General features: G+C 47.4%; 3 protein-coding genes across 3 annotated transcripts; 1 reads left to right on the top strand and 2 right to left on the bottom strand.

Annotated features, from left to right (window-relative positions):
- Window positions 1-4,092: 4,092 nt before the first annotated feature.
- Window positions 4,093-5,217, bottom strand: FOBCDRAFT_139104 (uncharacterized protein; the record flags this gene model as incomplete). The annotated part of the gene is made up of 1 exon (XM_054706179.1): window positions 4,093-5,217. The coding sequence occupies one exon, from the start codon at window positions 5,215-5,217 to the stop codon at window positions 4,093-4,095; it is 1,125 nt and encodes a 374-aa protein (XP_054562154.1).
- Window positions 5,218-7,246: 2,029 nt separating this feature from the next.
- FOBCDRAFT_277317 (uncharacterized protein) lies at window positions 7,247-7,667 on the top strand (the record flags this gene model as incomplete). Its single annotated transcript, XM_059611539.1, has 2 exons — window positions 7,247-7,481; window positions 7,630-7,667. The coding sequence occupies 2 exons, from the start codon at window positions 7,247-7,249 to the stop codon at window positions 7,665-7,667; spliced, it is 273 nt and encodes a 90-aa protein (XP_059467657.1).
- Window positions 7,668-11,530: 3,863 nt separating this feature from the next.
- Window positions 11,531-13,049, bottom strand: FOBCDRAFT_228296 (uncharacterized protein). The gene is given in 3 exon segments (XM_054706177.2): window positions 11,531-11,974; window positions 12,040-12,813; window positions 12,826-13,049. The coding sequence occupies 2 exon segments, from the start codon at window positions 12,583-12,585 to the stop codon at window positions 11,798-11,800; spliced, it is 723 nt and encodes a 240-aa protein (XP_054562152.1). The 5' UTR covers window positions 12,586-12,813; window positions 12,826-13,049; the 3' UTR covers window positions 11,531-11,797.
- Window positions 13,050-14,691: the final 1,642 nt, after the last annotated feature.

Below are 14,691 nucleotides of genomic sequence, written 5' to 3'. Positions count from 1 at the left end.
CAAGTAGAATGTCCATATTCTCTCCCAAAGGTATGATGTCGAAGCTTATCCCTTGATTCTTTCCTCCGATACGGACCTTGAGGTGATCAATCTCTTGATCCACAATACCGTTGTTGTAATCAAAGTACTGTCCTTCCGCATTCACAAGTCGGTATGACAGTCGCTTCTTCTTCCATGGTAATCCTAGCTTTGTGACTATTCTTGGGTCGATGAAGTTCTTCTTTGCTCCACTATCGATCCATGCGTTTAGCCATCTTCCCTTGATCTGAGCTCGTAGCACTAGGCGATCGGGTTTGTTGTCTTGTGTGGCTCCCAGAGCACTTGTAGGTACGGGTCTTGTCCGTCCTTGTCTGGCGCTTTCCTGTGGCTCTGTTGTTACAGGAAGCGTATCTCTTTTCCCGAGGCGTCCTTGTGAGTTTGTTCGCAGTCGCTGTCTGCGCATTCTTCGCCGTCGGTGCAATCGTTGCTGAATTCGTCGTCGAATAGTCGCTGTTGAAAGCGTATTTCCAATTCTTCGTATTGTTTTTCAGATGTCTTTAGACGTGCTTCATATTTTTCGGATTCCGTCATCTGTCTGTCATGTAACGCTCCGATGTTTTCGAGGTATAGTTGGTGACATTTTTCCGGATCCGTACATCCTTCGATGTGATCCACCTCGCTTAGTTCTTGTCGTTCTTTCATGAGTTCTAACTCATATCTGCACCATCGTCGCCATGCTTTCTTTTGTTCGTCTGTTGGCTTCCCTCTGGTGTCGTGAGGTTTTTTGAAGAATTCCTCTATGGCTTCGAGTTCGCTGTCTGGCATCGTGTCCTCCGAACTGGTGTCGTCGATTGAAGCCTGATCGAATCCTTCGCCGAAGTCGATGGATTTGAAGGTGCTTCCTTGTTTCGCACATTCTTTCAAGGTCAAGGCTTCGAGTTCTTTTTCAACTTCTGTGATTTCCAGCGTCATTTGCTTGATTCCTTCGCAGAGGTTCTTGTTCTTTTGGATCTCGCGATAGTACGGCATATGGAACCGTAATTCCACTACTCCGAGATTTTCGTACCATAGGTGTACTAGGTATCCTTCTGTTTCAGTTGCTAGGTAGGGCTTGTCGTTCGGTGTGCCAGGAATCGTCACAGGAAAGCAGTCGTTGTCTTCCTTGTTTTGTCTATGTTCCTTACACCAATGATATTTGCATGAGAGCCACGATAGTTCCTCATGTTCTGAATGCGTTGGAAATGTTCTTACATCGTCCTTGACGTTGAACTTTGGTTCCCTGTGGAGTGGGTTTGTAGCAGTGTCCATGTGGTAGGCGCGTATGTTCAGGGGTGCGAGTTTGTTTGTTTCGCCATGTTCTCTGGCTTCCTGGGTGTACCTGTCTTCGGGTGAGGTCCACATCCTGCTGCCTGTTTCGTCGAACAGTTGTTCGTAGGGTTGTTGCCATTTCTGTTCCAGGCGTTCATCTTGTTTGCGGAGGTATCGTGCGGTTTCTCGTGCTACTCCTCCTCTGTGTCCCATGTGGCGGGATTGTCGATGGTGGTAGGTGCGGATCTTTGCTCCTGCCTCTCGTGCCTTTTGGAATGCCTGCTCGGTGTCTTGTAGGGTGACTCTAACTGGGATATCATCCACTTGTTTGAGTACTTCGGGTTGCTTGCCCTTGTTAGGGGTAGCGTCCTTCCCTTGTAGACCCTCTAGGTATTCCTTTGTTCCTTGTTTTGAGAGTCTTTGTTCTCTCATCATGCCTAGGGTTTCGGTGGGTGCATCTTGTGTGCTATTCTTCTTGTCTTGCTTGTATTTTCTGTGTCGGGCGTTTGTTCGTTCTCTGTATTCAGGATCGTCGCGAAGTTTCTGTTTTCTCCTTTCGTTGTATTCTGCCATCCTTTTGCGGTATGCTTCTTCGTCTCGCATCCTTTGTGCATGCCTTTCTCTCTGGAGTTGATTTTGGATTTCCCTAGTTCGTGGTTCTGGTTTCTCTTTGTTTGCTTCCTCGTAAGTGGGAAATATATCCCGGGGCTCTCTGATTGAGCTGTCCGGGTGCGGGTTCCATTCTTTTGCTGGCGTGTAGTCTTCATACAGGGCGGTGGTTTCCGCCATGTCGTACAGACTTCGTGTCATTCCCAGTGTCTGGGTCTTGATGGCCATCTGAGGGTCCTGTTCGTTAGTTGCTCCTAGTGTTTGCTTACCTCGATTAGGGTCTCTAGGTTTCTTAGGTTCCGGGCATTTGCTGGCCATATGTCCCATCCTGTTGCAATTGTAACACCTGATTTTGGACATGTCGCGGGGTCTTCTGTTGTTGTCTCGCTGTGTGGCCCCGAGGACCATGGGTCCAGGCTCAGTTCCGTGTTGAGTGTCGACGTGTCTCTTGCGTCCTTGATTGGCATTTTGCTGTTTGGTGTTCCACCGGGGGTTGTATGATCCTCCGTGTTTCTCAGCCTGTTTTTCTTTACGTCGTTCATACTGCTGGTTGTCGATTTCTACAGCGATGCTGGCAAGTTCGTTTAAATCCTTGGGCTTGGGCCTAATGTTCACCATGGCATCCTTTACTTCGGACTTGAGTCCCAAGTATACCTGTGCCATATGGGCCTCTTCGCCCCAGTTTAACTTGGCTGCCTGGTAGCGGTATTCAGCTAGGTAGTCTGCAGCTGATCCTCTTTGTTTGAGTTGCCGGATCTTCATTTCCGCCATTCGTTTTTCGTCCATGATTCCGAAAGCATTCCTGAGTTCGGATTCGAAATGTTCGTATTTCTCATAGACATATTTGGTCATTTGCTTCCGTTCGTGGGGTGGATTATTGACATAGTCGCGGATGATAGGCTCCATCATTCGTAACGCCTTGTCCTTGAGGAATCCCATCCCGTGTCGAACCCTCAGTTCCTCGGTGGTGAACTGAATCGGGTAGTACATTTGGTAACTCCGAAGGCTGGTGAGGAATCCTTGTAATTTATCGGCGTCGCCGTTGAACGAGTCAGGCTGACGGGGTCTAAGGATCTCTCCAGGGTCTTTTCCGGTAGCAGTAAGAGCTGCGGTGTGTTCGATATGTTCCTTGTACAGCTTCTGACTGTTCTCAGCTGTTTTTCCGAGTGACTCTGCAATCTCGGCGAGGTCGGCCACCTTCTTCTCCAAGGCCTCGATCCTGTTTTGCGCGATCTTGGCGTTGTTTTTGGCGTTGTCCAGGAGGGTGTCATGCTGTTTTCCCAGGTCACGAAGTCTTTTCTTGAGCTTCTTGACTTCGTCCTCATGGGAATTCGGATGAATAGGAGGACTCTGTATCTCGTCCTCTTCGTCCGTTTCCATTGGGACCTCCTGCAGTTCCTCTGCGAGGGGTCGTGGTTCCTCAGGGGGAGTAACGTGCTGGGCACGTCCTGCGGTTGAAGGGCGGTTTGGAGTAGCAGGTGCCATTGCGTGGATATTGCTCAGCGTTACGCGGTACGGTCTGAACAAGAGCTATCAACGTGTGACGGTTGGGTTTCCAAACAGGTAAACTAGTCCGTACTAGGTTTATGTTTGCAGATAACGTAGGGCGTGATGCTGAGCGATGCGAAGTGTCACGTTTCTTAATGATCAAGTAATGCGTGTTAGGCTTATTGATGTAAAGATGCTTTATTGATAGCTGGTGAGCTAAGTTCTATGAAAGTGCAAATGAATGTGTTCTATATACTACTGTGTGTGATGTGAGGACGACGATATGTGCGGACGCTGTCGTCCTTGGGACGCTTCGTTCCATGGGACGACGGCGTCCCTACGCTGGTCGTCCCTGCATGGTTGCATCGTGATTGGTTCTTGAAAGGAGTGAAATTGTGGGGTACACGTGACGTAACCGCTGGGGTCGTAACAAGGAGTAGATTTAAAAGCTGCTGCAGTGATTTAAAGGATTAACTTATAGTAAATTATAAGGCGGCTGTAATAAAACTAGATACTCTAGAGCTTAGGGTTAATCCCTGCCTGTAGGCGCAGGAGCTTGGGGTTCGCTTGGGGTTCGCTTGGGGTTAGCTGGCTTTTGCAGGTGGTTCTGCGTGAACTGTAGTTCTGCGTGAATGGTCTGTGCGCCCGGCTCTTTGGGCCAATCAGCTTACATGGGAGCTAACCCCAAGCCCCACCCGCCGCTGTGGTTCAGCGTGAACCCGCCCGGGACTGGCGGCCAGGCCGCTGGCCTCGGGCTGAACTGTGGTCACTACGGTCTGTCTCGCTGACGCCGTAACCGCTGCTGTCGTCGCTATGGTTGCTGTTATTGTCACTCCGGCCGCCCTCACGGCCATCATGCCACGACTCCAACCGCTTCCAAATCGACATCAACGTTTTCCACCACGCCTTGTATCGCTCCCACGAATCCGGCTCCATTAATCCCTGAAACGGCTTGTCCGTCGTGATGGATGCCTCCCTGCGCTCAATCTCAAACAACTCGGCTGTACCGGGAAAACACCGACTTGTGGCGGTATATGCCTCGTCTAAAACCCGCTCGAATATCTCCCACATACGCTGCAACACTGGTTCGTCGTCACCGATCGGCTGCAATAATGCCCTTATCTCATCACGCTCAACCCCTTCCAAATAACGCGGCCAACCGCACCGGTTCAACCAACGCTCGGCTTCCCACTTGTCGCTGGCGGCCTGGATTCTTGCATTGGCCTCGCTCTCGAACTGATCCCTATCTTCCTGCTGGATCTTGTTCAAAAACTCGGCCCTGCTCTTCAACTCGTCCCCTTCTTCTGCCTCCTCTTGCTGTGGCCTCCTCGCCCTCGTCTCCTTCTCTATGCCACTGTGACGGCCGACCTCGAACCATCGCTTACCGTGCCCCCAATGGCACACCTGTTGGCATTGCACACCGGTCCTCCACGGGCACGGTTGACGTGCCTGTTGGGCTCGGTATCGGACGTCTCCACCCTTCTTCCAATCATTTACCCAACCGTGCCTGATGCGGCAATGTTCCTGCATCCTGCGCACCTCCCCGACCACATATGGACATTCGTTGCAACCTAACTTGCCTTGCTGCGGGGGCTGAATATGCGGGTTTGGCTGGATGGTCGGCGGCGGCGGCTCCCAATCTTTTAATTCGGTCTGGTTTCTGGCTATGCCTTGGATGGCTGCGACTTCCTTCTTAATGCTTTTTATCTTCTGACGGGATATCTCGCTATGCTTGGCTTTTAAATGACGCGGAACCTCGCTCGTAACAAATCCGATTTTGCATTTGCGGCAAAATATAAATGGATACTCGGGCAAATAAACAAATGGCTCCATCTCGGGTGCTGTTGTGTGACGAATAACACGATGTAAATCTGGGCGGACTGATATGGTTGCTGTTTTCTCCTCTGATTATATATACTTATTTAAATGTCCTGGCTGTTGATATACTGGTGGTTCAATCCCGGTCTGTAAATGGGTTTTTATTTTGTTTTGGTGCTTGTTGATGTTCTGGCGGATATATATGACTTGAATTTGCTTTTGCGGTTGCTATGGCTTAAACCTTATTTTCTGGTTACTATGACCCTATCCCTTACTATTACATGGTAATGAAACCAATGCAATCTGGTTGATTTTAATGATATTTTAATGTAAATATATCTATTATATTAACTGTCTATTGGGCGGCTGTTTATAAATATGCCTCTCCTGGCTCCTTCTTTTTCTATTAATGTTATCGCTGTATTCTGCAATTGCACTCTTTCTATCCGTCTGGCTCTACACCTGCCCTTTTAATCTGCTAATATGAACCTTAAACTTGACCTTCCTCTTGCTACTGGGCCTCTATTTATGGCACTCTATCCCGCGTTGGGGCAATGGATACTATATGGGTTGTATCTGGCTTGCTGGACTGCCGGGTTGGTTCTTACCTGTCTCATGGGATTACTCTTATATTATTTATATGTGCTTTCTATAATAAATATGCTATGTGGCATAACTATAATCGAAATGTAACTGTATTTACTTATATTTAATTGCTATATTTTCGAAATACTGCTGTATTGGTTGATATACTTCTGATATAATATGGCTTGGACTGGTGGTAACCCTTACCCCAAATCGGTATTCCCATATTATCCCCTACCGAAAATCGGTATTCCTCCTACCTTGATCTGATGTACTGAAACGCACGGGCCGTGCGGACTGGCCAATCATATAACACAATCTCAATCTCTACAACCACATCAAAAGAAATTCACCAAACTTCAAACTCATCGCAACACTGCAATCTGGCTTAAAATCAATTTATAGTGTAGGAAAATACTTACTTTATTATTATCTTTCTATATATACTACTTTTATGTATTTTACTTACTATAATGTCTTCGACCTTGCCCTCTCACTTTTTTCTACGACCTTGCCCCCCATAGTTCAATAGCGTGGTTTTTTTTTCTATGGCATTTTCTACGACCTAGCATGCAAAGTCGTAGCTGAATGGTTGATAGGGGATTCCAATGATGCCCTCCACGCCTCCAACGGTTATCTGGAACAATGTCAACACACCTCAGCTTAATCTACGGCAAATCAAGCAATACGAAGGTTATGTGGCCCTTCGTATTGAATCTTCAATATCCTCAGGCGTGCCTCTGACCCCAAATGTGTTACATCTTAACGAAAAAGTGCGAAAAGCACACACAACCCTTGCCTTGAACGGTATCACAGCTACTCAGGAGATGCGCCGTTTGAAGGAGAAGAGCCTACGACGTTCAGAACGGGACGAAGGAACTATTATCATAGCAAATTACGGGCCAATTACAGTTTATGATGCCAGACTTCGTGTCGCAAAGGATCAACATAATAGACGGGCAAATCAGGATGCAGAGCTTCGTCGTTATTATGCCAAGGAGGTCAGAGACGAGGCTGTATATCTACGGCGGTGGCTTTTCTCTGTAAGGAAGCTACTACGGTCATCTTTGAAGGAATATCATCCTATTGAACAACATAGGAGTCAACCTTCATACTCACAGGAAGTGAGGCTATTCACAGTCAGTGAATTCTTCATCAAGACTCAATCCGAGCTTTGTATCAAGTCTACAGAGCTTCTAGCTACAAGATATTGTGCTCACCGTGAGATGCACGCAAAGATGAAAGAATCCAAGCTATTGGCCAAGTAAGCAAGAGATGCATAGCAAGAACATATACCTAAGATCTTCCCTTTTTACTGGAATCCTTCTTCCTTTTGACTATAATATTAATATAGTCAAAGATGCAGTCGATTTGATAGCCTTATCTTCGAGAAAACAGCGTGGAAAGCAGAAAGCGTTGTCTGTTGATGATGATGAATTGGATATCGATGAGAGTGAAGATGATGAAGAGATTGAAGAAGAAGAAGAAGAAGAAGAAGAAGAAGAAGAAGAAGAAGAAGAAGAAGAAGAAGAAGAAGAAGAAGAAGAAGAAGAAGAAGAAGAAGAAGAAGAAGAAGAAGAAGAAGAAGAAGAAGAAGAAGAAGAAGAAGAAGAAGAAGAAGAAGAAGAAGAAGAAGATGAAGAAGAAGATGAAGAAGATGATGATATATCAGTTAAAGATACTATTGAAGTTAGGTAGGATGTCTTAGTTGTTGCGGAAAAGAATGAATAACATACCTGATTTTAATGATATATTATGGTGTTGTGGTTGTGATGCATTTGTCCCGTAGATGCAGATGGAGGGGTTAGTCCGGTCTGAATTATGTTACTAACCGAGGGAAAGTCGGTACCTTCATTTGGCGGGTTTTGCAGCCAAATTGAGGTACCCCAATTTTCCCTGTCAGCAGACCCTTTTCCCAGTCAATGAACCCCCCGTGCTTGGGCACGGAGCTTGCGGAGTGATACCACAAGCTAAGGGGGGCCGGTCTCTAGGCCGTACCCAAGTACCCTAAATGCTCTTAATCTACTAAAGGCAGAGAGGGCTGATTTTGTTATTGTCTATCCCTTTTGGCCTAGCGTTTTGAAGTGGTGCGCTAGTCTCTAAATTCATTAGTAGTTGCACGTTTCCGAAAATGGATAGATTTTGACCGCGAAATTCATGACTGGCTGAATGCAGGCCCCATACGTCCCAAAATGGCCATATTTTGACCGCTAAATTTTGATTGGTTGCAATTCTCCGGGTCGACGACAAGGTCAACAATTTGCAAGATAAATATATCAACAACAAGCAAGAATTACTTAAAGAAATATAAGCAAGGTGGACCTAGAGGTTTTATTATATGCTTGTACTCAGTATTAATGAGTTTTACATTATATCTAGTGCCTAGTTTGAGTCGGTCAAAATATGATGTTATACCTAAATACCATGCAGTACCCACCTACCGGTAATACCCACCAACCGGTAAGCAAAAAAAATATTTCCCCATACAAAATGCCTAGTTTCATTTACGCAGTACTTTGTCAAAAGAAAAGATATTTTCATGAGAGCATGCCCGTTGTCTAAATCATTGCATGGAATTGAATATTAACATTGCTTCTTCAGTGACGCATGCGGCATGGTCGCACGGCACTAATGTGAAATGTCTCAAAATGGCCCCCTCGTCAACCAGCCTCCCTGAAGCTTCATTCAGAATTTTCTCTTTCCCATCTTTCCTTCATCGCCTCCAACATGCCTCAATTATCTTATACGGAGGATGAAATTATCCAGGCTATGCTGGATGTCACAGATAATGGCCTCTCCCAGAACCAGGCTGCCCAGAAGAATGGCGTGCCTCAAACCACTCTCTCTGACAGGTTAAGAGGCCTACCGTCAAGATCCGAGATCACCCAACCTGCTCAGCTTTTATCCACGTCACAGGAGTCCAGATTAGTCACCTGGATACTTCGACAAGAGGCCTTGGGCTATGCTCCTTCCCACAATCAAGTTCGCGCCACCGTCGCTGCCCTCTTGAGACAGCAAGGCCGGGAAAGGCATATCGGTGTACACTGGCTAGCCAGGTTCATCAAACGCCATCCCGATATCGAGACGAAGGTAGGAAAACGACAGGAAGCTGCAAGGTTCAATTCTTTTACCCCAATGGCCGTCAATTGGTACTTTGGTATCCGGGAGAGCGAATATGGCTGGATCAAGCCGGAGAACACGGTTAATGTTGACGAGGGCGGTATCATGGCTGGTTTTGGTAAGTATTGATCACTCTTGCTACAAATCTCACTAATCCACTAAAAAACTAGGCTTGGATTCCTTGGTTATTGGCAGTAGCGATCCCAGGAGGAAGGCCTTCCTTAAGGGCGCGCAGTCCCGCACTTGGACTACCTTTATCGAAGCCATCACCGCAGATGGCCGTCTTCTGAAGCCTGGGATTATCTTTAAAGGCAAAGAGCTTCAGCAGCAGTGGTTTAGGGACGAGTTCAGAAAAATCGCCGACTGGTATTATATCACGTCCGACAACGGCTGGACAGACAACCATATCGCAGTCGAGTGGCTCAAGGAGGTCTATCTGCCTCAAACACAACCAGCAGATGAGTCTGATGCAAGGCTCATCATATTAGATGGCCATGGAAGCCATGTATCTGTGGGTGTCTACCTGTTCTAGATCGGAAATACCGCTGGCGGCGCTGACCCTAAATCCAGGATGAGTGGATGGCTACGTGTTTTTTGAACAACGTATATTGCTGTTACCTGCCTGCACATTGCTCTCATGGTCTACAGCCACTGGATAATGGTGTTTTCAACGCATCCAAGGCTGCATATCGAAAAGAACTCCAAAAACTGGCAAGCCTGACGGATTCTGCGCCCGTGGACAAGGTCAACTTCATCAAGGCTTATGCCAAAGCCAGGGAAGTGGGTATGACGAAGAAAAACATCCTTTCAGGCTGGAGAGTGACTGGAAACTGGCCGATTTCACGACGGAAAGCGCTCCTGCATCCTGAGATTCAGTCGGACAAGAAAGAAACGACGCCCGGGTCAGACGGCCACAGAGACGGGCAAGTCGACTCTGATCATACGCCAACGACCAGCCGCCACATCAGAGATCTGGGGAAGAACAAGAGCCCATCAACAAGAAGACGTTATTCTGTGATATCGAGAGGGTTTGAAGCTCAAGAGTCAAAGATCGCCTCTCTCGACACCAGAATAGCCAGTCTGGAGGAGGAAGTTGGCCGGTTGAGCAGAGGCAAGAAGAGGAAGGCGATACCGAATCCTAACAAAAAGTTCATGACATTGGCCGAAGCTCTAGTGGCTGGTGACGCTATTTCTGAGCCAAACGAAGCAATTGAAAGGGCAGATGCTGTTGAGGATGTGATCGAGGTAGGAGGGATGGAAGAAGATGAGAGGTCAAATTCGGAGGAGGAAGAATTAACTGTGGTACGCACGCGGGCAGGGCGTGAAGTTAGAATACCGCGAAAATACTAAAATCCACTTAATTCTAAAACGAAATTCGAATGTTATTTCACTCTTGTTATTTTTGTTGGATTTCCTACATCTGGTTGAAAAATTGCATTTTGTATGGGGAAATATTTTTTTTGCTTACCGGTTGGTGGGTATTACCGGTAGGTGGGTACTGCATGGTATTCATTATTCTCTTACTAACAAAAATTGCCCTTTTGAGCAATCCGAATGTATCATAGCTCTCATGTTGTGCCACCAAACGATATTAGGTAGTCGCAACGTAGGGATCAAGAAAGAATGGTACCTACTTGCAGCCCTCGACAGCGCTCTTGAATTCGTCAGCAATGGCTGGGCCGCTCAACCTAGGTTGCCCCAAAGCGTCGCTGAAGAGCGATGACGAGGCATCGACCTGTCATTTTATCACTGAATCCTCAATATTAGGCTACCGGTATTAGTGGGCCCGACGTAGTTGTTAGTCACGCGTACGGCTGGTTCCCCCAACCCGTTGGTTTGTGAGGCAACTAGCCCGGTATGAAAACCACCTGTACTTGGCAATGATCCAAACGCAGCGGTAATGATAAGCGCCACACGCTCCATAGCTTGAACACCGAACTCCGGCAGAGCTAAGCGAGCACAAGCAAGGACTGCTTTCAGGAGTTTTACAAGTCCGATTCGAGTCCGCTAAACGCCAGATAGAGTACAACAGTCTTTAGTGGGTTCCTAAAAGGAAGCCCTCTCCACCCCTATTGTTTTGGGGAGTATCTGATCTCGGTTGTTCATTGTGCAGACGTAAGAACGTGGCGTTAATGGCTTTGGCACAGCTTTTGAGGCGGTCAACCGTATCCGTATTCTAACGTCATTAATGACACGGAGATCCTTATTTGTCAGTTCGAGTCCCATCGCCACTTGAGAGGGTACTATCACGGGTAAGACAGGAGTTAGCGCTATGATCCCGTCTAAGCGTCTGGGGAAGCCCGGGGCTGTTGCTGGCAAACGTGCTAACGCAGCATTCTATTGGTATAATCGAGACTGCGATGGAGGATAAGTTATGCTTATGTCTGTCTAACTTATAACCTTCAAATACGTTCTAAACAAAAATATAGCATAGTCTCCATCCGCGCACTTTGCAAGTTTACGAAGAGGGCAAAGTAATATGGGAATTTATTCTGGAACGTTTCTAATGGGGAGCTATCACACCAAGGAAAAAGGATGACTGCATGAAAACGCCAGAAGCTCAGGGGTGTATATAGGAGGCAACTAGATAACTGTGCTGTTAATTTGTCACGGCATATATTGGCCTAAATCGCAAGAGCTCTTCATCGGGGTGATTGGATATAGGGTTTAGATAGAAACGCTTTGGCACAGGTAAACCAAGGGGTAAAGCTCAAGTTATGGAAATCGTTAACTGCTATCTAACAGGGCATAGCCTCTTATCAGAGGTGGCCATGTCAAAATGTCGACACGAATTTTAACGCGAAAGCCTCTCATAATGCAGTCTGTATACCCTACAAGTTCCTCTACTCACGGCACCAAGTCCAGCTCAACAGCATAATTTCGTCCTTAATTACTCAGCGGCAGGATAATACACGGGACAGGTGAAGTCCACCGATGTAGTTGTGGTAGAAGTAATCGTGGACGGGGGCGAACCAGGGTTCGGGTCGTCGCATCCGGTAATTGTAGACGTAGGCGGGGGAGTGACGATAGATGTGATGATGTTTGTGATCGTAGTGAGGCAGGTGGTCTATTAAGTTCGGTCAGTTAGGCTGCCCTATTATGCGGACATTAAGCCCAAGACTTATCACGTACCGTAGAGGTGATGGGTTCATAGTTGATGACCACTGGGCACTGGCACTTGGTGTTAAAAGTCCAATATTTTGCACAGTTGCCGTTTGATTTGCCGTAGCAGGGACCTGATCCCCAGCCTGTCCCTGCGGTGAGAGAGGCATGTGTAGCGATGTAGAGCTTAAGATCACACGCACGCCATGAGTCTTGAATAGGGATTCTGCAGGTAGCGGAAGTTTTGTCTGCGGAGAGTGAGCAGGCTTTATTGCCGAGAGTGTATGGGAGCTGGCCAGGGATTGTTTCGGTGGGCATGGTTGTGCCGATGTAGACATGGATGTCGGAGTATGTGCCGGTTGTCAAGGTCGGGTAGGTCACGGTCACCATGCCGTCAGATATGCCGACACAGACCTGGCCGTAAGGCTTCAAGTCATTTCCAACGACAAAACCATTGCATGTTGTCGAAGGAACAAAGACGTCTCGGGGGCTGAGTCCGCCCAAGGACGGAAAGGCTTGAACGGGAGTGGCAGTGGCCAAGATGGCTCCAGCGAGGAGATGAAAGAGTTTCTGCATTGTAGTTGTTGAACTAGGTTGCGTTTCAAATAGTTGTGGAAATGTCTGTTAGGAGTCGACTTCGCTGGTCCAAAGAGAGCTTCTTTATCACTTTTTATAGCGTTTTTTCTGCTTTTAACTTGATTCGAGATTTCCCTTCTCAGTTTTATGCGATTGGTGAGCGGAAATGTGCTTCTGTTCGCCACGCAGTCCATAGCTCTGTCAATAGTTCAGTCAATAGTTCAGTCAATAGTTCAGTCACAAAGGGAATAGTTCAACCACAGCCTCAGCGTCCTAATGTAGTGCGAACGACCGAGTAAAATATCGTACACACATATTGGATTATCACCAACGTTCGCAGCCATCTTTCTAAAGAGGAAAACAAGGCCCGTATATCTATCGATCGCAATACTGAACAGAAAGTTGAAACTAAAGTCCAGAGCTATGAGGCTGGCGATACACTACGGGCATGCACCTTAACGACGTTCTGTCTCATGGAATAGTAATCGCACTCGTGTCCCAATAAAAGTGAAACAGAATCAGCCCATTTTCGGCCATGGCTGTCCCGCCGAGCTGAAAATTAGTATGCCTCCATCCACGTGTCTCTAAAAATCGTCGGTGGGTAACGCCACACCTGTGGATTGTTTGGTTGAGGATCTACGTTTCACCCAATAGTTCGTTCCAGGCCGTCGGAGCGGCCAATCGCCGGGGTTTCCGGCTCGCCTTGGGGGCCCGGACATCCGGTGGGGCGCTATCGGCTGACACTTGACCCACTCAGTTATTGAACCCACGACCCAATTAATGGCTGGGAGTGACGTGCGACATACAGGCCCAGACCTAACGAGTAGGGTCCAGATTTCCGTTTGTGGATGATCGTTGTTCACATTAACGTGTTCTTTTGCCTGTTAACTTGCTGAATTATGTAATGTCATGCCATGACAGCTGAGCGCGATGACTTCAGCTGGTCCAGCCCGTCCGTTCTCGATAAGCTGCTTTCTTTGTAATTTCTTACAGACAATTAACCCTACTAGTGAAGCATATGGCCACTGTGGACCGATTATGACAAACCAACGGAGCATCTCCTTGACTGCGCGGGGGCTACCATCGCGTACCGGACCCACCTTTTCTCTCGTAATGACGAGGGTACAAGCGGGGTACGGAAAGGTCTTTGAGAAAGAAATTACTGCCAAAACACTATAGAAATTATTTTGAAGAGACCTATGACTTCTCAATCAATTCCCGGCGAGGCGCTTAACGCTTCTGATCCAAGTAGCTATATCACAGAGAAAAACAGCCGCCGTGAGCAGCCTAACGATGTTACGTGCCGACCGGTCTTCAACCCGGCCACAAGGTGCGGCGCCTACTTCCTCCCTATGGAGATGCCCTCTCGCGACCCTGTTATCAAGTCTCTGCCCCATACGCCTCTTGAGCTTTTCCAGATTTTCCTACCCTATTCCTTAGTTAAAATATGGGTTCAATACACCAATCGCTGGGTTGAAAGCTTGCTCCAAGACCGTCATTTAAAGCCGGCAGCCCGGCTTAAAAGCTGGGTTGAGACCTCCGTTGCAGAGGTATATATATGGCTTGCCATCCTGATTTACATAGGAATTCATAAAGAAGCTACGATCCATAGCCATTGGGAGACTTCTCACCCGGAGCATTATGCTCCTGACCACCCAATTCGCCGGCTTATGACCTATGACAGGTTTCAGCTTCTGCAGCGGCATATACGAGTCTTTAACCCGTTTAATATCTCTGATATACCTTCCGAGGGTATTCCAAGCCGTGGACAACTGGTCTGAGCACATACAACGCGTATCTCTTGATTTATGGACCCCAGGCACGAATCTCGCTGTAGATGAGTGTATGACCCGCTTCACAGGAAGGTCCTACGAGACAACAAAGGTCCCAAATAAACCCACGCGTCTCGGCTTCAAGTCTTGGGTTGCGGCTCAAAAAGGCTTCTTCCTGCAGTGGATTTGGCACCAGCCAAAGAAGAGATATGGGCCAGTTGCCCTGGTAAAGAAGAAGGACCCCATTCAGCTTTCTCGTCAGCTACGCAGTCAGAGAAGAAGGGGACTCTATACGCCTCTGAATCCGACACAAAGTGTGGTCGTTGCCCTAGTT

Source organism: Fusarium oxysporum, chromosome VII, assembly GCF_013085055.1.
Source record: "Fusarium oxysporum Fo47 chromosome VII, complete sequence".
Lineage (NCBI taxonomy): Eukaryota > Fungi > Ascomycota > Sordariomycetes > Hypocreales > Nectriaceae > Fusarium > Fusarium oxysporum.
Note: the sequence above shows the minus strand (reverse complement) of the source record. Positions and strands in the feature narration are given on the sequence as shown.

Coding starts and splice junctions, on each gene's coding strand:
- FOBCDRAFT_228296 (XM_054706177.2), bottom strand. CDS start 12,585: ATGCAGAAACTCTTTCATCTCCTCGCTGGAGCCATCTTGGCCACTGCC. Junction 11,975..12,039: donor ATGAACCCATCACCTCTACG/GTACGTGATAAG, acceptor CGAACTTAATAG/ACCACCTGCCTCACTACGAT.